This window comes from Anabrus simplex, chromosome 1 (genome assembly GCF_040414725.1).
Source record: "Anabrus simplex isolate iqAnaSimp1 chromosome 1, ASM4041472v1, whole genome shotgun sequence".
Lineage (NCBI taxonomy): Eukaryota > Metazoa > Arthropoda > Insecta > Orthoptera > Tettigoniidae > Anabrus > Anabrus simplex.
In genome coordinates this window covers 538,895,879-538,923,526 of record NC_090265.1, presented here as the reverse complement: position 1 = coordinate 538,923,526, position 27,648 = coordinate 538,895,879, and the positions used below count along the sequence as shown (strand labels likewise).

General features: G+C 39.1%; 1 protein-coding gene across 1 annotated transcript in view; it reads right to left on the bottom strand.

The window, feature by feature from the left end:
- Pka-R1 (protein kinase, cAMP-dependent, regulatory subunit type 1) overlaps window positions 1–27,648 on the bottom strand; it is a 412,780-nt gene that overhangs the window by 92,792 nt on the left and 292,340 nt on the right. Inside the window, exons 3-4 of the mRNA XM_067135499.2 lie at window positions 16,426–16,626; window positions 9,054–9,273 (exon numbers count right to left, since the gene is read on the bottom strand). Coding sequence (XP_066991600.1) covers window positions 9,054–9,273; window positions 16,426–16,626 — 421 coding nt within the window. The remainder of the gene's footprint in view (window positions 1–9,053; window positions 9,274–16,425; window positions 16,627–27,648) is intronic.

Here is a 27,648-nt window from a genome sequence, read left to right as displayed (position 1 = left end):
ATTCTAAGAAAAATCCTCGGTCCAAAGAAATGTACTGACACATATCGATTACGCAGTAACAAAGAAATATATCAAACATGCAGTAGGATTTCAGATGTCATTCGAAAACGAAGAGTTAAATTTTTTAGACATATTTCAAGAATGCCTGATCACACACTTGCCAAAAAAATCTTTAACCACTTCAATAAGCCCAATAGGAACAGCAGCTCTTATGAAAAATGGTTTGTTAACACGAAGAAGGATTTGCAGGAAATGAACATCACACAGCAAGACATCCGCAATAGAACCACCTTCAGAAAAAAGCTACACTCATTTAAGGGTTTCCTAGAGCCAGAAACAGCGACCAAGAAGAAACAACAATGGACGGCTGAAAGAAAAGAAGCAGCAAGCAGGAGGATGAAGGAGTACTGGCGCCAAAGAAAGTTTAAATCATGAGGAGTTATTTACGTGGTCCACAGCTGGCCAAAATCGATAAAAAGAAAAGAAATTCTTTTCACAAAGGCGCATGAGTAATACATCACCTCACGCCTCTCCCCTTACGTCAAACTCCTCTCAACCTCCCCTCACAGTCAGTCATCAACGACCTTCGAGGACGTCACTCAGTTAGCCTTAGCACTTGAGGTGGAGTGGTCGATGTAGGACAGGCAAGGAGGCGAGTGACGGGATGGGCACTTAGATTATTTCAACAGCATTTTATTCTTCAGTTCATTCATATTTTCTTTTTCTTTTTAGGCCCCTATTGTCAACACATAATCAGGTTCAACTTGCATCAGTATAACTCCACCTCCTAATCAAGAAATCTATTACAATGTGGCATCACCAGAACACTGTTTTATGTACAATATGCACATAATTTTATTTGCATAGCCACTTACGGAGTTTTATAATTGACAATTCGTTGTTTTGAACAACAGTTTTAACATATGATTTTAATTGGACTTCATGCTTCATATCATGTTCACGCTGCACCATTTTAACATTGAAGATTGACAAGACACTATCACGCCGCGTCACAGTATACAAAGACTTTGCATTTACTTATTTTAATGTGTCCTTGCCTTATTTTTAATGTTATGTATTTGTATTTGTGACTGAAGATGTCCTATAAGAGGACAAAACATGTTTCACGAGTGTAATTTAATGTAGTCTTTGTAATAAAGACAATTACAGTATTGTAAAGGTGGAATTATAAAATCTAAATTTTCACAAGTTTAAACTGAGATGTCGTTAACAAGATACGTGTTATTTGCACAGTTTCAAACATAGGATTTCCAAATAGTGTAGTATATTTTTCTTTTTCCCTGAACAGACAGGTGACATATTTAGAAGACCTGATTCCAAGAAGGAGCTGCTGTACGGACATCTTTCTGGACAAGCTGGATAGCGACACTAAAAGCATGAGTTCACAGAACATGACAATAGTGTACTTCTGCCTTAGAATAGAATGTTACTCCAGTATTTATATTTAACTCAGAAGCAATTAGCCAACAAGAAAATTCCATGTTATCTCTCGCCCAGTGCATCCTTGATAAGTCCAGCGACAGCTCCTTTTCACTATCAATGAATTTCAACAGACTGGTCTCACTTGTAGTACTGCAGTGAACCCCATCATGCCAAAAGTGAAGTGCAGTGAAGGTGTAAAATTAAGAAATTATGTGAAAGTTCAGTGAAGAGATATTCAGTACTGATGGAACAATTTTGTTTTGTACAACGTGCAGAGTTAAGGTAACAGCAGTAAAGCGATTTGATGTGCAACAGCACTGTGCTACTGCTAAGTGTAAATGCTGCGCGAATCGAAAGTCTTCTGAACGAAACATGCAGGCTCTTTTGTTTGATACAGCAATCTTCGTCTACCAAATTTTCCGATTTATCAAAAGACCTGTGCGAAATGTTGGTATCTATCAATATTTTGATTAATCAAGTGAACAACGAACACTTTTGAAAATTCTTAACTAAATACACAAAGCAGTCGATCCTAGACGAGACAACATTGTGAAAAAGTTACCTGCCCCCCTGTTATAAGGAATCACTTCAAAACATTAGAATCAGTTTACGCAACAACAGCGCCTGGATATCCGTTGATGAAACTACGGATGTTTGTGGGAGGTATGTTGTGAATGGTATAATTGGACCGCTTCTCGTATTTTATTCGGGAGATGTATATTTACTTCATGCAGCTAAAGATTTCACAATTGCAGTAGTTTTTGACAATGCCATAGAGCTTTTGTGGGATGGTAAAGTTAAGCAAGAATGAATCTTGTTGTTAATAAGCGATGCTGCACCAAACATGGTAAAAGCAGCATGGGAATTAATGTACTCATACCAAAAATGGTCCCTTTAACGTGTCTTGCTCACAGTAGTGGATTTGGTTTAGATGAAGATGACCCACAGCTAAGCAGAAGTGAACAAACCACGTTTAAATACACTCCTGTGACATCATGTGATATAGAAAGGAGCTCCTTCCAGTACAAAAAAGTACTGAGCAACCTTCGAAGGAGATTTATTTTTAATAGCCTGAGAATGCACATGGTTGTGATGTGCAATGCTGGCAGAAGAAGAAGATTAAGAGTACGTACGATAATGAACTCAAGAAACTTCCTGTTAGGCAGTGTTACCTAACTTATGCCGACAGATACCATTGAACATGCTAATACTTCATTTTAAATAAAAAAAATTTTTTTTTTAGGGAAACCGAGCGAAGGAAGGGATCCAACACTTCAAAACATGAAGATATCGGCCAAAGAAAGGCACGGGCCACGAAGGGCATGAAAATGAAAGACTCCCTAGGCCTCGAGTGCTCTAATACCATCAGGGACTGAAAAGAAAAAGAGTTGACCAAGAGAGGTCCGATAGGGCAGATGAATGTGAGGAGTCTGGCACAAGTAAGTGGAAGCAATGCCAAGGCTCAGGTAAGGGCCCAATGGTCACCAAACCATGCTCCCAAGTTGAGAGCAACTGGGGCCCCTTTTCAGTCGCCTCTTACGACAGGGAGGGGATACCATGGGTGTTATTCTACTGCCCCCACCCACAGGGGGGTAGGCAGCCGATGCTTACCAACCCCATTTATATACCAAGGCAGCACAGCGTCCACGATTAGTGTGTATCTGGTTTAATCGGGCCCAAAACTAACAGGGTAGCTGGAATCCCGGGGTACCTCAAGGATATGATACTGAACGAATGTTGAATGTTTTAACATACTGTAGCTCTATGTCAATTTGCATATGTCTAGTGTATTATCACTGATCACGTTTTGGTACCAGTACTTCAGACGTTTAATGTTCATAAAAATTCATCGTTCTTGGGTCATATTTAGCTAGTTTTCAGGGCATATTTGCTTGCATATTTTGTTCTTCTTTAGGTCATAAACTTCTGAACCTTAGTGATCACTATCTGGACACTCACTGTGAATAATTTTTGCATCTCTCACGCTTTCTCCTAATAATTTATCTGTTATCACATAGGCAATTACTGTTTTAGATCTTCCATCCCAGCTGTATATGGTTATTTAATGACTATCCTATTTGTTAAAGAATTTATTTCTTACAATTAATTTTTATTATCAAGTTGTTTCTTACACAAAACTCTAGGAAATTTTCGCCTAAGTGCCTTGGTGGATGCAAACTGTATGGAAGTGTGGATAATTTTTCTGATAATTTCTAAATAATGAAGTTTATTGATTTTCACTCAGGTATACTCTTATTTTTGTTTATGGTTAGGTGACCCTTGTCAGTGGTATGGGAGAATGGTGATATATAAAGAGCCTTGAGACCACAAAGCCATAAATCTGCATCCATGCAAGGCTCTACCTATAACCTCTTCATAACCTGATCTGTCTACTCCAATTTGAGCATTGAAATTCCCTATTATCATGATATTATTTTATCTTATTTGATCCTCCAGATCTTCCAGAAACTCCTCCTCCTCAGCATCGTCACATCCTTGCTCTGGGACATATATCTGAACTATTCTACCTTTGATGATTCGTTCAATTGCATACAAGGCATCAGTATGGCTTCAATATCTGTAAGTGGTACAATATCGACTCCATTCCTGGCTTCTTTGTTGATCCTGTGCCAGTATAGCTTGTACTCTCTTCTCAGTTTCTTGGAGTTTGGCCCTTCCATTTTGCCTCATTTAGTCCTCGTACATGTATCATTCTCCTTTCCATCACTTTAACTATTTCCTCACATCATTACAAATTTCATTCTGATCTGTAATGACAGTTATCAGTTACAAAATAAAATGTTAATTTAAGCCAACCTAATCAATCCTAGTAGTGCTTGTGATGAGTCACAATTGGTCCAGTGTTCTCCCTAGGACCTTTTAAATGGGCGCACTGCCCTGCTCTTTTTACAGACCGCCCGGCTAACATACTCTACAAATTAAAATGTCAGTACTGTAAATCTGTTTATTTAAATGATAAATCATTATTGTCAGCATAATTGCACCAATTACACAGGAGTTTAAATGTTTAGCTTGAGCATCACATAGTGTCATGCGCGAGCAATGTCTGTATTAGCAAAGAATCGCATGCGAGAGCGAGCGCCCAATTCTGCGGGATATCACAAACCCGTATGGTAGTTCACAGAAACAGATGTTCATGAGCGAGCAGTAGAACCTTAAAAGTTCAAAATACTCTGTTATGTCTTTCTGCTGATAACACTAAAATAGTTCAATTTTGCAGTTAATGTTTACCTGTCTGATATTAATGTTCATGCCCTGAGGGGAATATATTGAAATTTCATCATATTCATTATTTACGTAGTATTCCCCGCCCAGCTATTCATTCCTGCCACCCAGCTGATGAAAATTTCTGGGGAGAACAATGTGGTCAGCACATGTTTCAGCTTATTTCCAGCCATCATCAGCTGACAAACAATGGTAAACAATAATCATTAAAGACATACATAAAATATACATTAAAAACGTGCAAAGCTTCATGAGGATGACTTAAAAAATGTCCCTTTAAAATAATGGAATTTCATATTAAAATCAATGTACATGAATAAAATAACTGATAGGAATGTCAGATGGATTGCTGAACAAACGGAAGCCGAATCACACACCTATGTCACACAACTTGTCCAAAATTAAAAATTAAAAAAAAACTGTCAAAAAGGAATTCCTAAAAAGAATGGTTCTTAAAAAAATTGCCATGCATGATGAGTGTGCGAATCCTCAGTTGTATTAAAATAACTCTTTAGACCAATTCAGAGTTGGGAAGTAATCAACTTACTTGTATCGATTACATTCTTAGTAATTCATACTTGTAATTGTTACTTTTTACCAAATGTAGTTTTTACTTCTAATTTACTTCTTGAAATAAAATTGTAATCATTACATTCTAGTAACTGTTATATTCTAGTAATTGATATATATTGCACAGGAGTAGAAACGGGAAACAATAAATGATTATGAAGATAACTTTTTTTAGTTCTACTACAGCAGAACCAGTAGCCTCACCAATTCTGAATAAGGTACATTCTTACTTCTCTAGTACTTCCAAAGACATTCCAACAATGTTCCTCAAAATTAAACACAGGTATTCCTCCAAGTGCCCGTGTACGGCATCCTTTCCGTAAATACAAAAATGTTCTTTCCCCTTAAAACGTTGAGGATTAGCAATGAGAATTTTAAGAACTTTTTCTTTCCAAGTTGCTTACATTACACCACCACACGTAAGTCTTATGGCGACAATGGGATAGGAGAGGGCAAGGAGTGGGAAGGAGGCAACCATGGCCTTAATTAAGGTACAGCCCCAGCATTTGCCGGGTGTGAAAATGGGAAACCAACAGAAACCATCTTCAGGGCTGCCGACAGTGGAGTTCCAACCCACTATCTCCCAAATGCAAGTTCACAGCTGTGCACCCTAACTGCACGGCCAACTAGCTCAAAGAAACAATTAATATATTTGCAATGTAAATGGAAAAAATATTTCAAATGTTAAAAGGCATTAATTAAAATAAAAATGATGGGAAAGGATCATTTCATAAGTTCGAAGGTATCAGTCTCGCTTAGTGATGATAAGCGCTTAATGCCTCTATGCTAAAAAAAAAAAAAAAGAGAGAGAGAAAAGTGACTTGCTGGAGGAAGCAGGCAGGCCATACAAGTTAGTGCTTGTTCTACACTAGTGTCCAAAAGTTAAGCATAGTCTCTAAACGAGGCCATACCGCCTGATAGGAATGTCAGATGGATTGCTGAACAAACAAAAGCCGAATCACACACCTATGTCACACAACTTGTCCAAAATTAAAAATTAAAAAAAAAACTGTCAAAAAGGTAGCACTGAGGTTTAGGCCCGTCAAGATACCTCTGACAACAACTAACAAAACTTGGCAATGTCTTCCACAACAAAATATGCTGTTAATAAGGTGTATGGTTACCCCTAACAGCCATACATGCTTCGCAGCGACATGGCGTGCTCTCAATCAGATGGTCCACGAGCTCTTGTGGCAGTCGATCACATTCCTCCGAAAAGGCAATGCAAAGGTCTTGGAGGGTCGTTGGTGGAGGCTGATGGGATGCAATTCACTTCCCCAATGCATCCAAGGCATGTTCGATAGGATTTAGATCCGCAGACCTCGCTAGCCAGTCCATGCGATGAATGTCTTCCCCAGCCAGAAATTCATCCACCAGAGTAGCACAGTGCGGTTGACCATTATCGTCCATTAAGGGGAAGTCTGGACCAACCACACCACTGAAGAGTCGAACATGTGGTCTCAGTACCTCATCCCTAGATCTCTGAGTGTTAACAGTGTTCCTTGGACCACCCACGAAGAACAGGTCCGTACGGCCATTCAACATGATGCCTCCCCACACCATGACGCCACCACCACCATGCTCGTCCTGTTCCACGATGTTCCTGTGGTTGTAAAAGGGCTATCCGATTTTCTCCAGATTAATGTGAGATGGGACTCATTCTGCAAACTGAAGCGGGATTCATCTGTGAAGAGCACATGCCTCCATTCATTCATGGTCCAGTTTCGATGTTGACAGCTCCACAGTAAACGGGCCCGTCTCTGTGCTGGAGTGAGCTGGACGCACACCGCTGGACGTCGGGCAACAGTCCTGCTGTTCTGAACCTCCGGTAAACAGTTTGCTGGGAAACGGCAACCCATGAGACAGCAACAAGCTCCGCCGACAATTGTCTTGCAGGTCCACTCCAATTTCATCGGGCGGTTAAAGCCAGATATCGGTCCCGCTGTGGGGTAGTTACCCTTGGTCGACCTGGTACTAGCCTACGACTAACATCTCCTGTGTCTTGAAATTGTCTCCAAAGCCTGGAAATGACACTTTGTGGCACATTTAAACATGATATTCCACTGTTTTCAGGGGGCATTAATATTAAGTCATCGTAATGAAAGTTCACATGTTTTTAATGTATATTTTAATGTCTTCCAGTTTATAAGAGAATGATTATTGTTTACCATTGTCAGCTGATGACGACTTGACACAAGCTGCAACATGTACTGACCAATTGTAACTCACCACAAGTAATATAAGTATTGATTAGCTTGACCTTAATTAATATTTTATTTTGTAACTACTGTCTCTCCTCACACCTACCTGTCAGTGTGATTAATCCAGATGTTAGGTCTTCTATTGATATTTCTTTGCATGTTTGTAGGATGAGCATCAGCATCGGGTCGTCATTAATTCCAGAAAGGCTAGAAGTAAGGTCGTCATTTGGTATATTTAATTATTATTATTATTATTATTATTATTATTATTATTATTATTATTATTATTATTATTAAAGCATCCTTTATTGTGGCGAAGTTAGGGTTCCCGGCCCTTTCTTACACTTAACCACTTCATGTATATACAATGTAATTTTTACATAAAATTTAAACATATGAAATTTTTTTCGAGCGTAGGCTCATCCTTTCATTGAAAGCAATTGCATGAATATATCTCAACAATCTCGCTAGGCCTGATATGAAGAAATATTTTCTTCTGGATTTACTCCCTTAGTCTTTGCACATCCCTCCACACCCCGCACGGCAATGGGTTCCTTCTGTACTACACCCAAAGCGATGGGCTGCCTTATCCGCCAGCTCCGCCGTAACAAATTTTATCTTCTCCGCCTTTGCTGCCATCAACGTCTTCACACGTATCCCTGTGCATGAGGCCTATCTTACACCCCATAGCATTAGGAACCTATCGGGACTTAGACACTAATATAGGACTATGGTACCGTTGCCCATCCCCACAGTGTTGACACACCTGATGAGAGTTGTCCTTGTAGACATAAGATCTCACAGTCCTGGTTAAAGAGATAATCTGGTTCTAGCCTCCATGAACAATGTATTGGACCTAATACTACCTAGTTCCAAAGATTCTAGTTTATCATATTATTCTGGGTAGTCTGAGGCCTGAATAATAGATGGCTTTCAACTTCCGTCCACCAAAACCTACTAACATTTACACAACTTTCCCTACCTGCAAACCTCCCCCCCCCCCCCCCTCCCCATACACACACAAACGCACACACACACATTACATATGATCTGTTGCGCAGAAAGGGAGCCAAAGTCGCCTATGGAAATTTTACAGGGGATCTGAACAAAAGTGTCTGGGGTGTGAAAATTGCATTTCTATGTTTTAACTTCTTGTGCTATCTATGGGTCTTCTTAACAAACTAATGTAAGTTATGCAGCAGTTCGAGTCTTCGCAACTCAATGTCATGAAAACTTTGTACAATTGGTAAGAAAATTACTGAAACCTGTAATTGCAATTGTCTCAAAAAAGAGTTTTTCCTTACTAACAACAGTCAGTAATTAATATTTTCTGAAATAATGCACCTCACCTAGGAGCATGAAATCTTTTTTAAAATACCTTATGCCAATTATAGAACCAAAAATAATCTCAAAAATGAAATTTCCTACTTCATGCTCCTCTCTACACAATGGGTTACACATTCACTTTAAATCTGCCATGTTCTGACATTATAATATATATAAGTTAGGTTATTTTTCCTTATCTTTTGTCTAATGATTATGACTTTTAATGAACAATCATCTTGATATAACAGAAAATGAAAAACCTCTTACCCAATATGGATACACGAGACAGGAACTCCTCGTACATTTTGCGTTTTCTAATGGTTGAGCCCATGAGGATTCTCCTGTAAGAGTCTCTGTCTATTCCCCACAACTTGACATCAGTCTTAGCACGAACTGTGGCAGCACGAGGAGTGCCATAAATGAGAGCCAGTTCACCAAAGCTACCACCCTCACCAATTGTAGTCACCAGCTCTGATCCAACATACACCTGAAAACAGCAAAGAAATGCAAAATGTTGTTCCATTTCCCCTTAAATCAACACCTAAAATCATTAAGGATACTGTAAAGAGACAATGTGCATTTCACTGATAATATATCATTGGTTTGCAGTACTATTTAAAAAAAAATTCCATATTATCCTGTTATTTGTGATTTCCTTCAGTGATAAATAAACCTGTGCCTCCTTGTAATTTAGAATTTGTTTAAAGAAGTGTTTCTAGGTCTGCCCCGTAGACGTTTTCCTTCAATGAAGCCTTCTACCACAGTTCTCAATAAAAAGGAGTGGTGCAGTGTATGACCCTACTATACAATGTTGGTTCTGGACTGTGCGAAGGATTGATCTCCATTGGTTCACAGTATCTAGAAACCTGGCATTTGACATCTTATCTCTCAGGGCAGCAGTGGCCAGGAATGTCGCACCTGTGGAACACTGATATGCTGTGTGATGAGCTGGCCTCATGCTTGCACAATAAGGTTACCACCCCTCCGGAACTGCTCTTCCCAGCAGGACCAACTCAACTAGCCATTCGGGAGGGGAATACTGCTCTTCCACCCCACCAATTAACAAGAGTATGACACCCTAGCCATCTAGTCGTAGCAGTCATCCTTTCCGAGTTCAAAAATTTTACACTGCACATTATTTTATTATTATAATATTACATTATTTTATTGTGGTTTATACGTCATATACAATAAACAACTATACGATGTGTCCTTGTTTAACTAAACCTGTAACAATTTAACTTAACAAGATATTACATACGAAATGCTATTGTATCTTATCAACGCTTTATCAAAGTAATGATGAAACCAATGTCCGGCACAAACATACGGCACACAGACAAGCGCAAGCTGTTTTGCAAGCTTTAGACAGATAATCTCTCACGCAACTGCGGCTTGTGAAGTTTCATTACAGACAAAAACCTCTCATAAACATATGTTGAACCAAATATTGAGAAAGCTTTAGCAGCCTCGTAATGGAGGCGTGGAAAGTTTACTCGTAGAAAATGTTCATTAAAATTAATTTGTACTTTTGACGAGGAAGAATTTTGAAGGCATGCGGTAGACTGGAGATCAATAAGTTCCATCTACAAGTAAACAGGAGCATCATTGACTGTAGAGTGAATGATCTCGCAAATGTTTGTACAAGAGGAGAGATATTCTATCTTGGAATCGTTCTGCAAATTGTTTCTTGATGTCTACGATTACTGAAACATACTCTTCGAATGTAGCACATTCACAAAGAGTCTAACGTTGGAAAACGAGCTGTGTTCCCCGCACTTGAATTGGCTTTCCCAAAGTACAAGTTTTCTACTAAACACTTCCACTTTCTCGACCATATCACATATTACATTGTTTTCACCTTGCATAGCAACGTTGAGAGCATTCATATGATTGATAATATCAACTAGGAATGCAAAGTGTGCTATCCACTAAGGACCTTCTAATTTTGACTCATATTTGTTTTTCTCATTTAAAAAGTTAACTATCGTGAGTCTCAACTCAAAAACCTGCTTGAAACCTTACCGCGACTAAACCAACGGACGTCACTGTGGTACATAATGTCATCATACTCTTCGTCTCCTCTCAGAAATTTCCTAAAATTCTGGAGCATCAAGCAGTGGGAACTTAGGTAGTTCACAGTGCGTGCAACAACATACACGACATCTACTAACTTGGCTGATTTCGCACAAAGCGCTTGTTGCAAAATGCAATGACCGCCGGTCAACGTGGTCTCATTGCACCCAATTTTTATTTCGTAACAAGGCAATGAATCCTTTTTTGTTGTCTTGCATTGCCGGTGCACCATCTGTCGTAACCAATACCAATTTATTCCAGTCCAAACCGACTGCATCAATGACATGTTCTATGGTTCTAAGGATGCCTATACCTGTTGTGGTGTTGTTAATGTACACCGTATCTAAAAGGTCCTCTGTGATGTGTAAGTTACTGTCCACTCCTTGGAAAAATATAATTAACTGTCCAGTACTAGATATATCTGTGGACTCATCCAAGGCGATTGAAAAGGCAACAAAGTCCTTCACTGCATTAATTAATTGTCGACGTACATCATTAGCCACGACACAGATGCAACGTGTCACTATTTGGTGGGGAAGACGAACATTTTCAAACTTGCTGGCTTCTATGGGGCAGAGAAGTTTTGCTGTGTCAACCAAGCTCTGTTTCACAATTTCGCTATCCGCAAATGGCTTTCCCAATCACGCTATGTTGTAACTAGCTCTTAATGCTGGCGTGTCAAGATAATCTTTCTGAAAGTAGGAGAGAAGGACACTATTGAACATACTGCAGTTGTGAGCTACAGAAGACTGGATCTTAAAATATGTTTTCAAATGTTTAACTTACGTCGAAATCTGCCTGCTGACTGCAATCACATGTCTTCAGATCCTTAAGCCTTGCTTTGCCTACTAACGTGTCATACTCTTCTTTGTGGACAGCATTATAGTGATGCTCAACAGTAAATTTCCGATAGCTCGATGGCATAATAAGCATTCAGATTTGTTTCTGTTGGGCATGAAAAAGAACTGCAAATCGCAGTCCATTTTAAACTATTTCAAATTTTTGCCACTTCTCCTTTTTGATGTGCTTTCCAAAATGCAATGCATTTCCAACAGCATTTCCAATGAATCGCCGTCTTGAACCGTGTATGCTATGTTCCCTAGCTGTCAAACTCATACAATATACATGACCAACTCTACGATCAGTGCTGCTCTCCATCACATTACGTCTCTCTCTCCCTGAGAGCGGACACACTTACCAAGCTCTTCAGGCATGCAAAGTCAATGTGCGGTAACTGTACACACCATGAACTGTGCAGCGTTTGGGCAGCACTGTCTCAGGGTATAGTATTGACAGTACCTTGAGCCAAGAGAAAAAATAAGAAACTATTAGATATGGAGCCAAATTACACTCTTAAGTAGATGATCACAATATTATTTTGAAAAGAAAAGTGTTCAAAATTACATTTTAAAACACACAATATTCCTCATGTATCATCCACACTATGATCCACTTCAGTGGGGTAGGGTCAATGCACCTGCTTCTTACTTAAGGGACCCATGTTTGATTCTACATTCATCCAAGGATTTTAGTTCTGGACTTCCCCCCCTCTGTGGATCAGTGGTAGTGTCTCTGCACCAAGAAACCAAAATTGCAGGTTGAAACCTGGCAGAGGCAGTCAGATTTGTCCAATGTTGGTATGTAAAAGATTTCTGGTGGCACACTTAGCATACCTGACAAAATTCATTCAAATTCACCCATAGATCACCCAAAAAGAATTCTGGTTTCTCTGTTTTCTGGTAGAGTAAAACATTATGTCAAAACTGACACATAGTCAGCCTCAATGGTATTTTTAAAATGTATGTATATGATAGTAGAGACCATCATTTTTTAATTTTTTATTTGGCTTGGGGTGTGGGATACTGTAGTCACATCCTAATTCGTGAACCACGGGCAATGGCTGGGTATAAAATCTTCAGAACGAGGAGATTAGAAGTACGTGGATACAATTAGTGGAAAGTTTGAAATAATAGACAATAAGCAGGATCAGGATATAGAAACAGAATGGCTGGCATACAGGAATGTTGTAGTAGAAACAGAAAGGGAATGTCTAGAAACTACTGTGTATAAAGATGGGAAAATCAAACATCTTGGTGCAATGATGAGGTGAGAGCACCTTGTAAATGTAAAAAGAAAGTATATCAGAAATGGCTCCAAATAAGGATTGATGTAAACAGGGAACTGTATGTAGGCCAAAGAAACAAAGCCAAACAAATAATTATTGTCCATTCCAAGAAGAAGTCATGGAAGGAATTCGGCAATAACCTGGAAAGGCTAGGTAAAGTGGCAGGGAAACCTTTCAGGACAGTATAAAACAATCTTCCAAAGGGAGGGGAAAAAGCAAATTAATGGTGTTTTGGGTAAATCAGGTGACCTCATAACAGATCCTAGGAAATCACTTGACAGGTGGAAGAAATATTTTGAAAATCTTCTCAACGTGAAAGGAAATCTTCCTGGTGATGTTGCGAACAACCAAGCTCATGGAGAGGAAGACAATGATGTTGGTGAAATTACGCATGAGGAAGTTGAAAGGATGGTAAATAAACTCTATTTTCATAAAGCAGCAGAAAAAGATGAAATTACACCTTAAATAGTGAAATATAGTAAGAAGATAGGGATGAAATGCCATCACAGAGTAATCAGATTAAAATGGAGTGTTAGTAAGGTATCTTGTAATTCGATGAAAGCAGTAATTGCACCTACTTGTAAGCAAGGGAACAAGAAGGACTGCAACAACTATCTAAGTATCTCATTGATCAGGTATACAATGGCAAAGTATTCACTGGCATTTTGGAAGGGAGCCAGCGATCGGTAGTTGAAAGCAAGTTGGATGAAAACCAGTGTCATTTCAAACCATAGAGGGGCTGTCAGGGTCAGATTTTCAGTATGTGCGAGTAACTGAAAAATATTACGTGAGAAATAGTTATATTTTTTTTGTTAGTTGTTTTACGTCGCACCGACACAGATAGGTCTTACGGCGACGATGGGACAGGAAAGGGCTAGGAGTGGGAAGGAAGCGGCCGTGGCCTTAATTAAGGTACAGCCCCAGCATTTGCCTGGTGTGAAAATGGGAAACCACGGAAAACCATTTTCAGGGCTGCCGACAGTGGGGTTCGAGCCTACTATCTCCCGAATACTGGCCGCACTTAAGCGACTGCAGCTATCGAGCTCGGTAATAGTTATATTTATACTTCGTAGATCTAGAGAAGGCATAAGACAGAGTACTGAGGGAAAAGATGTTGGCTGCCATGGGGGATTATAGGATAAAGGGCATTTATGTTGACATTTGTGCTGCGGTGAGAATTGATGGTAGAAAGTTCTTGGTTCAGGGTACTTACAAGGGTTAGACAAGGCTGTGATCTTTCACCTTTGTTGTTCCTAGTTTACATGGATCATCTACTGAAATGCATAAAATGGCAATTTGGCCTATGCAAACAACTTGGTCTTAATGGTAGATTGTGCTGAAAGCCATCTGTTTAATGCCTTCAAACTTTTAAGTAGGTGCAATGAGTATGGTACGAAAATTAGCCTTTTCAAGGCTAAAGTTAGGTCAATAGGTAAAAAACCTAAGAGAATTGAATATGAAATTGTGAATACAAAGCTGGAACAGGTAGATAACTTTCAATCTCAATATAAATGTTTTCTAAAATAGTCATCAATTTACCCTTATTTAAAGTTTGCAAAACGGTTGTCTCTTTCTAATGTAGTAAAATTACAGTATGATTATATTCGGCCATGCGTAGGCTCATGGCAGAATATCTCTTGTATTTTTCGGCATTTACATGTTCCTGGTATCTCACTAGAAAATTTTGTCCCATTCAATCAATCAATCAATCAATCAATCAATCAATCAATCAATCAATCAATCAATCAATCACTACTGATCTGCATTTAGGACAGTCGCCCAGGTGGCAGATTCCCTATCTGTTGCTTTCCTAGCCTTTTCTTAAATGACAGCAAAGAAATTGGAAATTTACTGAACATCTCCCTTGGTAAATTATTCCAATCCCTAACTCCCTTTCCTATAAACAAACATTTGCCCCAATTACCCCAACAATGATCAAAAACAAAACCCTAGTCAGAATGTAAATGAAATAACCAATAATATGAATATACTGTTAGAAGAGGGCTTTCAATCTAGATTTATGTAGGAAGGCCATCAAAAAGGATCTGGATAAACATCCCGTGTGTTTCCCTCCCCACTACATTTGAGGACATCATATGCAAAAGCCACCAAGTCCACATTGACAAAATTTTCAGAAATTCAGAAAAATGTGCCTCTGCTTTACAATTTGTAGTTGCCCAATACACACATGATAAGTGATATGTAAGGGGTTTGGGAATAATATGAGCAAAGAAAAATAAACATATACCTCGTATTTTCTATGTAAATGTGGAACTTATTTTGGACTTGGAGGGTTTTGGTTGGAACATGGTAGTAATCATCAATTCAAAATTCTGTAATGTAGAGGAATGAGAAGTTAAGTCTCTGCAATGAAGTATTTTGCGTTAACAATGACGTATTTCAATAATAAAAAGCTTTTTAAAAATGTAAACTCAAGAATAATGGTTAACTGAATTAGTTATGGTTCACCAAATAGATCTTGACAATCGAAAAACATTCACATCGTTTTAAACTCTTAGATCAAGCACACATTCACCCCCATTCCCTTCGCAGGCAGGCTCATCTTCCACTAATTCGTGTAGATTTTCATTGGACGTATCGATGAGTTCCTTGTAGAATTTTAGACTTTCCATTTCTCGCTATTCCAGTCCAAAGTGCTTTTTCAGTAGGTTGTCTATGTCTGCGAGTTTTTTTTTTTTTTTTTTCACCTGGACACCATTTGGAAGAATATTAAGAGTAGTGTTCCCTAATCTCTCTCCCTTCTTGAGAATACTTTTAGGGATACACAGATCAGTGCGGTAATGTGCTTCACCCTGAACTGTGACTCCACTGCTTGTTTCTCTGAGTATTATTCTCTTGATTTGAGGGATCTTGAAATGCCATGCAGATGGTGGTTTCTGAAATTCTTTGCTGACATTTTTAAAGTCATAGACATGGAAGTCATTGTTTATCAAATGAACATTTCCAAACTGCGAGTAACTTTCATGATACTCTTGAGGATGGATTATGCTCGGTTTTTTCCTGACGACATTCTCTATGTGTCCAAATACACGATCTGCTGGTAAAATGAGTGTTCGGTCACTGGGTAAACAATTTCTAGGCTCTCAATACCAGTGGGGGCAGATTCAAACAACCATTTTGAACACATTGACACCATCACAGTGTTTTTATTCTGCCCTCCACATCCATCTGCTACTAATCGAATGTACCTGATGTTTGTAAAATCAGTGTTGGACAGTCTATGATACACTGCAGAGAAAATTTCATTTTGCAGTCCCCTTCACTCTTATAGAAAGTTAACTTCTTTTATTGCTTTTAAACAAAACAAAGGATTTCCCATTCAAAGACATGGGATATTATTTTACAAGTGTTTTAATTCTAATCTTTTATATATTTTGATCTGTACTGTAAACACTATATGTCTTCATTTTAACTTACCTCAACCTCTCCTTGGTCGATCACATAGAAGTTATCACCCTCATCTCCCTGCTGTATGATGGTCTCACCTGGCAAGAAATTCACAGGAAACATTGCGTCAAAGATGTCCGAGCGCTCATTCTCGTCCAAATGAGAGAAGAGGACATTCTTTGCAATAGCTTTTGATAGAGCAGCCATTGTTTTGTAATCTTTTGGAACCACCTGGAACATACAAACCAATTCAGTAATACGATGATAAGCAATATCTTACTCATAACTGTCACTTTCATGATGTTTACTTTAGAAGCCACAGTCTCATTTATCAGCAAACCCCAAACCACCTGGTAAGCAACCTGCAAAGTCAGCAAACATCACGTAGTTCAGAACGAAGCAATAGATAGAGGCACAAATGGACAATGTGTGCAGTGTCAGTTGCTGATTCTCAGACAAATACTTATTATAGTATGTTAATCACATGTCATGTATCTGTATCTTCATGACACATGTGAAAGTACTGCCATTCGTTACAGTACTGTTGTAATAACAACAACTGATTTCTAACTAACTATATTCAATATGCAGAACAATACCCAAGCCTTAAAAGAAGCAACCAAACCAAACCAAACCAAACCAAACCAAACCAAACCAAACCAAACCAAACCCCATGGCACTACAGCCCTCGAAGGGCCATGGCCTACCAAGCGACTGCAGTTCAACCCAAAGGCCTGCAGATTACGAGGTGCCGTGTGGTCAGCACGATGAATACTCTCAGCCACTAGCTTCTAAATTCTAATCACGTAGGCTGAGTAGAGCTCGAACCAGCCCTCAGATCCAGGTAAAAATCCCTGACCTGGCCGGGAATCGAACCCGGAGCCTCCAGGTAAGAGACAGGCATGCTACCCCTACACCACAGGGTTGGCTTAAAAGAAGCAACAGCAATCCAAAATGGCAGTTATGGCTATCACATGTTTCATCAAGTATTACAAGTTACATCTAGCCATCTGCAATATGTACTCATTAATAAGAAATAAATACTTGTGTCTATTCAGTTTCTTTCTGTTGCTTCTGCAGCACTTCCCAGCCACTTCTGTGTCTTAATGTGTTTTCCTTTGAGGTTAAAATCTCCAAATCACAGTGCTGCTCAATGCAAGCAATGTCTTGAACTAGTCAGCAACACCCACGGTCAACATATATCATGACTGCCATCTGTTGTAATGGTTGAGAACTTATCCTTCGAACTTTGAAGCCAGATATTTTTCAAACTACATTCCACTATACTGGATCATTTAGTAATTTCTGATAAAATCATTAAGGTGTTTCACGAATATCAATATTTTCATTCCAGTGATGTACATCTTGTAACAAGGTATTTCTTGTAAAGATGGTTTGTTGCACTAAGGTAAATGGTGGGACAGATTCTTTTATGGGTTACGGATGCTAACCCTCACCTTCTCTGAACTTCAAAACACCTCTATAAATCTCCTTGGTAGGAGAGAGGGCATTACCATGGTCTTCCATTCTCCTGTAGCCTATTAAGTTGAATTACAAGAAACAAAATTAATTTCTTAGCCTGTATTGTCAATCTCAACCAGTGTCATGATTCTTTTTTGTCAAAATTCCTCAAAACACCATAACTTTTGCTCAAATGAATGTCCAGATAGTTCCTATTGTTACGTGCCAGCCCCGTGGTAGCCCCATTCGGTACCCCCAGGAAGGAGCTAGTAACTCAGACAACCTGGGATCTCCCAGCCAGCTTGTGGGGTGGGGCCGGCCTTTCTGTGTATTGTTCTCGTCGGCCAGCTTAACTGTGAGTTTAGATTCAGTGGGAATGTTCTGCCTCTAGTCACCTTGCAAAAATTCTGGCTCAAATCACCCGAGCTATAAAAAGGGACGCCAGCTACGGACAGTCAGTCACAGAGTTGGTCTCCGTGGTGGAGTCAGTGTGAGACTCGCTGTGTTGGGGTTCGGTGGCTGAGCTGAGGGCGACAGAGGTGATGGCTGTCGCTAGTGTCCCCCTGAGGTCTGAACAAGGAGCTGCTGTTGTTGTTGTTGTGGTGGTGTCGGAGAGACCAGTGAGTGGGTGGGCTAGACACGATGGAACGGAAGACTGTACTGTGTGTTCGTGTATTTCTGTGGACTGAGGCTCGGTGTGAGTCAGTGAAGGAAGCTGCTATCGCGAGTGTGAGGATAAATGGACCTGTGTTATTGTACACTGTTGTGAGTATCATCCTGCTGTTAAATACTATTGAGGTGTTTAGTTGTTCACTGCATGTGACTGTGTGAATTACTGGACTGTCTGTGGAGTCGAACCAACGAACAGTCACCGTGTGTCGAGTGGCCCACAGCCCTGTATTCAGATCCAGCCGTCTACACACAGCTGCTGCATGCAGTGACTGGACTTGGGGAAGTGAAAGTAGTAAGGATTAACCATTTGCAGGTATAGCAACAGGCTGGACTGCTTGCTGTGCCATAAGCAGAGGGATTTGTGGATAGACAGTAATTTGTATGAAATAAATTAGAGTAATGAAACAGATAAGAGTTTTATTTGTAACACTATTATAGGCTATGGCCACACCACCTCACCTTCACTCTCTCTGCAAATCACATCACCAAAACAAATCTCCCTAGCCTAATATACAGCAATACCAAGCTTGATAGCTGCAGTCGCTTAAGTGTGGCCAGTGTTCAGCATTTGGGAGATAGTAGGTTCGAACCCCACTGTTGGCAGCCCTGAAAATGGTTTTTCGTGGTTTCCCCATTTTCACACCAGGCAAATGCTGGGGCTGTACCTTAATTAAGGCCATGGCCGCTTTCTTCCCACTCCTAGCCCTTCCCTGTCCCATCATCGCCATAAGACCTATCTGTGTCGGTGCAACGTAAAGCAACTAGCAAAAAAATACACAGCATTACCGTCTGGGTATGGAATGAAAACTGTAACCACCCCCAACAAATTACACCAAGCAGAGTAGCTTCCACTCTACATTCAGGAGGTGATGGACCTGTCCCAACATTGGCTGTCCTGAGAATGGTTTTGTATTGTTTGCCATCTTCCTCACTACGACAAATGCCGGAACAGTTCATTTTACAGGCCACGGCTTCTTCCCCTTCATCACAACACATTACCTGGCCTGATAGAGGGTGTAACCATCTAGGAGGCCACCTGTATCCCATCAGAGGACAAAATAAAAACTTAAACAATAAAGCAGCAATAAAGTACAGATAGAATAAGTAAGAGGGCAAACTATATTGTAAAACATCAAAACATAGACATTTAATTATGGACAAACAAAAATTCATAAATGCACTCACGTCTTAATAAATGCCATTATAGGCTCGTTGCATAATATACTATTATATGTACTTTAGATTACAATAAACAAACATTAAATTACAAGATTTTACTTTTAAACTGTATTTAGTATTTTACTAAAATTTGGGTTTATTTCAGAAAGCCATTTTCAACTGCACCAATAGATGTTCTTCAGTTAAAGAGGGTCTGTGTTTCGATGTGGCAGAGTTCATTTGCAAAAATCATTTTTTGGATATAAATTAAGTTTGAAATCAAGCAGATATTTTGCAGCTAATTTTTTAAAATTTTACAGTGTACTTCACAGTTGGTCAAATATTATTTTTGTGAAAGCTCATTCACACTTCTCAACATAATAGGCAAAGGACACTGTCTCCTTTGAGAATGCATAAAATGGTTTCTCTCAATTCATCACAAAATTTAAACACTGATTTTGATGGCTTTAAAAGTGCCAAGGCGACCTTCCATCTGGAACTGCACCACTATCCGCCACTGAGAGTTATTCAGGTTATGATATGAACAAGTGGTGGGGAAATGAACACTTATATCCCGTCCCACAGTACATCTGTGGAAGTTGGTCAGTTACGAGGTTGAGAAAGAGAATCTAGCGTTCCTTCTACAAAAAAGTTGCCTATGAGCTGATGGTTCACTATCCCATACCACACATTTAAACTCCATGGACGCTGGCATTCCACCTGACAAAGCCAATGGGGAATGTTTAAGGATTAATAGTAAACGTTTTGGAGGTTTACTTCGCCATGATTAGTAAAAGTTGCTTCATCACTAAACAAGACGCATAATAAATATGGTGTGTCTTGTCTTAATATCCATGTAGTTTACACCAAGGTCAAGAACTACTTGTGGTTCATGAACAAGTAGCCTAAATGTCCATACAAGCTGGATCTGATTAAAAAATATCTGGAAACCTTTTCAAAACTGGGATAGACAGCCTTTATGGCAACTCTTCATTAATGTCTGCAGTAATGTTGATATTTAATTCATCCCAAAAGTGCTCTGCATGATTGAGGTCAGAGCTCTGTGCTGGCAAATTCACTTCTACAACCTTACCATTCACAAATCTAACCTACCCCTTCTGCTTGTAGATCTTATTTATGAAAAACTTAAAGTACCTTCCTTCTTTTACATTAATAATTGTAGTCTTGGTGATGTCCAGACTTCACACAACTTTTAAAAAGAGGTGCCTGGATACTTTTGATCAGCTGAGGGTGGCCCAGCTCAGTTTTCACCTTAAATATCTTCTGACTAGTTGAAGTAGCTCGCCTTGAGGCCATGATCATTAAGACATCAAGTCTATATGGTCTGACACTGTGTTAAATTCTAAACCTATATGCAGTGTTTGTATGGAGTGAGGGCATATGAAGATGCTGATGGCGATTCATCCATCGGATGGGGATGTAAAGACTTGCGCAGACCCCTCTGCGTTATTCAACAGGAGTAGACTAACCTTAGCTCTCCATACCTCATTATCATCACCATCCCACATCCAGATGTGTAATGGGTACTGAATAGAAAAACCTTAACCAGGTAAGCCAAATATGCAGATTGATACTTCCAGCACAAAAGTCATATGATAACCACCTAGTTAAAGTTAGCGACAACCAAAAGCAACAGTAAACTCACTGCACTGAAAAAACAGGAGATAAAGAATCTGCCTTCTCGATACTAATCAAAAATATATATATATATATATATATCTGTTAATTAATTTCTCAAGATGAAAAAAAAGAGACATTATGCAATAGCTATGTTTCAATTGTTTAAGTAATATAATGATAATAATTGAACATCTATTTATTTTAAACAAGTCATTTACATTGTGAAATACTTTTGCTGAAGAAGAAAATTATATGTTCTTGAAACATGTACAATTAATTAACATATATTAAATAGTTTTCTTGATTAGTATTGACAAGGCAGATTCTTTTATTTCCTGTTTTTTCACTGCAGTAAATTTATAACTGTAAGTAGTCAATATGGAAATTAATATGGTCGTAAGTTTATAGAAGCAATAGCAATACAGGGCACATTAAAGAACAAGCAGTATGTCCCATTCATGTTTAGTAGACTGAAGGTCAAGAGGACAAGGGCTATCTATGACTCATACCTAGGAAATTCGATCCCGGCCCTTATTTCTAATCCTGGGATTTCGGGATTACACTTGGTCAGTCCCAGGATCCCGGGATTGAAAGTTACAAATAAAAAAACAAGATATTCTCACAGAAATAAGCTATTTAATCAGAAAATCAAAATTTAGACAAAATAAACATATTGTACTGTATACACCTAGCTAATCTAATCAGACTTAGAGTCAGAATAACCAGATTTAAAATCACTCAGTCTCTATGTTAAAATGATTCTTTTCCAAGAATCAGTGAGATATCTTTAAACTTACATAAAGTTAAAAAACCCTTATGTAACAAAGTACGCAAATAAACTTTAGAAATTAACAACAATCTCTCTGAACATAGACTAAATAGACGACTTTCATGTAACAACATAATTAGGTAGAAAGTTTCTTAGCAAAAAGTATTTAAAAATAACATTTACCAGTCACATTTCACATTTCTCGTAAATATAAAGAAAACTAATTTAATAGCAACATTCTAGTTTGAATTGCAAAAATATGATCCGAGAAATAACAATGCGTCCAGTGTCTCATCACCAAACCTGCTTCTCAATTTGTTATACATATATGCAGCTGCTGAGAAAGCGCATTCAGGTTCGATGGAAGTTGGAGGAATCGTTAGTAAATACTTATAAGCCTGCTCTAGGTTATAGCTCCAAGTAGAATTTGAAGACTCGTATAGGTTCATTTCTTTCTTAACAATTCTGGAAAATTCATTTGCATTTAATGCCTTCAGGAGACATAATTTTCATGCTGTTTTCTATTTCCAGCTGAAGTTTTTCTTTGAGCGTCAAATCACTTTTTTCTGTATTTGTAGGCTCGACTTGCATATTTAGTTCTTCCTCTTCGTCTTTTTTTACCATTTAATGCCTCAATTAAAGAAACAATGTGTTTTTTATCAGGACTTTGCTCAGACTTGAAAATGTACGCTTTATTTCATCATTGAACGCCAACGCCACATTGTCACTATGAGGATTTTGTAGGTAGCATAATACGCCACTCAACTCATTTCTTTGGCGATCTTTCATGCGCTTGTGTAAATGTATCTTGAATTTGGAAGCCAACTCGGAGCTATTGTCATTTAACAGCTTAAAAAGAAACTTTAGGGCAGCACCAGTTGTGCATAAGTACGCGTCAGTGCGACAGAGTGCTTCTACAGTTAATTTGACTGGAGCCAAGACTTTAATGATTTCATCGATGAGCTCGAAATCGGACTCTTCCAACTGCACTGGATTATTCAAACTATAAGTGCCTTTTTGACGCTAAATTTCAAGAAGGCACTCACTCATCTCACTCACACGGGAGAGGTAATGTACCAATGCACGCAATTCTGGTCAGACTTTCACGCACATAGGGGATGAACTCGTGTGCTAAACGAGAACAGGCATTTACACATCGAAAAGACGCATAAATAACGCACTGAGAGTTTCGCTTCACGCAGTCTCTTTTGCAAATTTTTTAAAATGATGTCAATCCCAAAAATCCGGGGATCCCAAAAACGTAATCCTGAAATCTACATCTATATCATCTGATGGTCAAGCAGGCATCAATTTTTGATAATGGGACAAAGTGTCTCATAGTGCATTGGCACTGCCGGTGGCTACAATTACTGTAGCTTACGCAGTGGCCTCCACGGTATGCACTAGCCAGCGTCTTGGTAGGTGTGCTAGGTACCAACTGATGAGCCCAGCCTAGCACACGAGGGCGAAACGCTGGCAACCAGGAATGAGTTAGCTGGAAAATTTATAATGTCCAATAACGGACCATATATATTGGTATTGAAAAGTGATCGGGATCCTGGGATCGAATCCTCTACTCATACCTGGTATTGTAGTCTCTGGGGAGAATGAACATAGTGTACACAGTCTATGGAAGGTCAGGTGACACTCTGAATTTTACACCTCTGAGAAAGCTATAAAAATTTAAATCAACAAATAGAAATTTACATATGGAAGGTGAAAGTAGATGTGTGTAATATTTCTTCTTCTTCTTTCTTTTTTTCTTTTTTAAGCTCTAGATATGGAGCTCAATATTCATTTTTGTACAAACATGAAGAGAAAAACAATAGCACTACAGTCCAGATGGGCTTTGACCTACGAAGAGACCACTGCTCAGCCTAAAGGCCTGCGAATTACAAGGTGATGCTTAGTCAGTGCGACAAATCCTCTCGGCCATTGTTCTTGGCTGACAAGATGGGGACCATTATGTCTCCATCAGATAGCTCCCCAATTCTTCCCACATAGGCAGAGTGGACCTCAAACCAGCCCTCAGATCCAGAAAAAAAATCCCTGATCTGGCCGGGAATCAAAACTGAGGTCCTCGGGCAGGATGCAGACACACTACCCCAAAACCGCAAGGCTGGCTTATGTACCAAAAAAAAAAAAAAAAAAAAAAATTCTGGAATGACACAATATGTACATCGTAATCTATGATCTTCGTATCCATACTGATGAACTACACAATTAGAAACAGGAAAAGACTTCCACCTATCAATACTCATTTATTGCACTTATTATGGTACAGTACTGGTTTCAACCCCCTACATAGGGTCATCTTCAGCTGAACAATACATTCACATATAGATCATGAAGCTATGATTAAGATTACATTGTCTGGGGAATGCCATATGATAACAAGTATTTGGTCACGTCCAAATGGGGCATGTCAAAATGGGAACTAGCGTGTATGTCACTATGTGTGACAGTGCAATTGTATGTCTATAACGATATGCTTTAGGTCTTAAAATTAGTTTATAAAACACTATCTCCAAGATATCTGATACGTTTGTACACCAATGGATGCCAAAGAGCTTTCCTCAAGTTGAATGAGGTGCCTTATGCTGGTTTTGTTATCTCCTATCAGACCTAGGTTATCCATAAAAGCAAGACAAGATAGGGTGCTTAATCTATCTACTACTGAAAACCCATATACATCAGAAATCTCATGGTCAGTAAGATCCTTAATTATTCCATTTATTGGGATTAAGTGAAACCAAATGGAAAGGGATTGGAAGTAAGACACTTCGTGGAGGTTATAAATTATACTGGAGTGGACAGGAGAAGGTAGCGAAAAATGGCGTTGGATTCTTAATTAATGAAAGGACTGATGCTACAGCTGAAGTTATCTGCAAAAGAGATAGAATCATTAAAATGTTCATGAAACTGGAGAACACTAAGTACACCATCATACAAGTGTATGCCCCACAGACAGGCTGCAGTGAGGAAGACAAAGAGAAATTTCGGCAAGACCTGGAAGATACAGTTAATGAGGAAAATGTTATTATTATTATTGGAGATCTAAATGCGCAAGTTGGGGTAGACAGACTTGGGTATGAGAACATCATTGGTCCACATGGATTTGGACAAAGGAACCCAGAAGGAGAACAACTATTAGATCTGTGCAGAAGAAATGATCTTATAATCAAAAATACATTCTTCAAAAAAAGAGACAGTCACAGAATAACAAGGTACAGTTGGGATGGCCAGTATAGAACATTGATTGACTACATAATCACAAATAAAGATGGTGGCAGATACATCACAGTGAAAGCATGGACAGTGACCACAGATTGTTAGTATTAGACTTCAAACATAAGGCAAATGAAACGCAGAAACTTATTACGAAAAAGCCAAGGGTTAAAACTTGGAAGTTGCAAGAAGTCCAAATAAAGGAAGAATACAAACTAAGGATTCAACAGAGTTTGCGAAGTGTGAAGTAACCAGCGTTAATGAAGAATGGAAGGCCTTCAAAGACACCTTTGTGAGAGAAGCCAAAAACCTATGTGGAGTTACAAGTTCTATCAAAAGAAAAAAGGAGACACCACAGTGGAATGATAGAGTGAAAACAGCGGTGAAAGAAAGAAACCAAATAAAGAAGGCACTGGACAAGGAAAAACAAAAACAGGGACAAGAACGAAATGAACAAGAAATACAAAGACTTCAAGGAGTATACAGGAACAAGAAACTTGCTGTAAAGAACATTGTAAGGGAAGAAAAAGAGAAGAAATGGAATGAATTTGCAGACAAACTGGAAGACGACAGTAGAGGAAATATGAAATTGCTATACATAGTAATGAAAAACAAGCGAAGGGATCAAGAGACCATAAAAGCAATAGAACGTGATGATGGAACTCTGGCACAAGAAGAGGGAGAAATTAAACAAGAACTCAAGATCTATTTCGAAAAGCTGCTGAATGGAGATACAGAAAACATAACAACGGATAGAGGAGAGCCAAGTCGAGGAACCACAACTGAACCACCAATTACATGGCTTGAGGTTGAAAATGCGCTCAAGAGCATGAAGAAAGGAAAGGCAGTGGGCATAGATGAACTAAGTGCAGATATGCTGAAAGCAGCAGGAGTTCCAGGAATCCAATGGCTCTATAGACTGCTCAACAAGATATGGGAGGAAAATACTATTCATGAGGACTGGAAGATGGGCATCATTGTACCTCTGTTCAAGAAAGGAAGCCGACGAAAATGTACTAATTACCGTGGTATCACACTACTGTCTCATGTCCTGAAAATATTGGAAAAAATAATAGAGACCAGAATCAGAGATATTGTTGAACCAATTTTGGAAGAAGAGCAGTATGGTTTCAGACCAGGAAGGTCAACTACAGACCTTATATTTGCAATTAGGATGCTAATGGAAAAATACTGGGAGAAGAACAAGCCTTTATTTCTAATATTTTTGGACATTGAGAAAGCATACGACAGTGTACCAAGGGAAAGAATTTGGCAATGCATGAAAGAACTTCAAGTGCAAGACAGCCTCATAGACAAAGTGAAAATGTTGTATAGTGGGAACAGAAGCTGTATTCAAGTAGGATGTGGTTTGTCGGACTGGTTTGAAACAAAGAGACGAGTGCAGCAGGGCAGCTCATTGTCACCACTTCTATTTATTATTGTAATGGATGTAGTAATGAAATCTATTAAAAGGAAAGAACATGGATATCAAAGCCTTCACATTTGCAGATGATGTTGCAATCTGGAGTGACTCAGAAGAGGAATTGGGAGAGAGAATACAAAGCTGGAATGAGGAGTTTAAGAAATATGGTTTAAACATCAGCAAGACCAAGACGGTGGTGATGAAAGTGTATGGGGAAGGAGCAGAACCAATAGTCATGTTAAATGAAGCTCAACTGGACAGCGTTCCAGTTTTCAAATACTTGGGTAGCGTTATATCAAATGACAACCTAGCAAAACATGAGGTGAACAATCGAATCAATAAGGCAGCACAATTTTACCACCAGGTAAGACACCTGCTGTGGGATGAGCAAATACCCATGAAAACAAAAATGGCATTGTACAAGTCCTATTATACACCAATTCTTACATACAGTCTCGAAACCACAACACTGACCAATAGAGATAATTCCACACTTCAGGCAGCTGAAATGAAATTCCTACGCACTATGATCCAGAAAACCAGGAAAGACAAGATCAGGAATGAGAAAATTAGAGAAGAAGTAGGAATAGATGATTCTCTCCTCAATAAGATTCAGATATCAAGACTGAAGTGGTTTGGCCACATGAAGAGGATGCCAGTAAACAGAACTGCAAGGAAGGAATTTGACAGAAAGGTAGAAGGAAGATGACCCGTGGGAAGGCCATGAAGGAAATGGATAGATTTAGTTAAGAGCGATGTACTGCTGAGAGGTCATGATTGGGACAAGTTGGTGGAGGAAGAATGGTACAAGGACAGGATGAGATGGAGGAGGCTCATATACCACACCCGGGAAACTGGAGATGGTTTAGGATGATGATGATGATTGCTAGGTTGAAGAGAG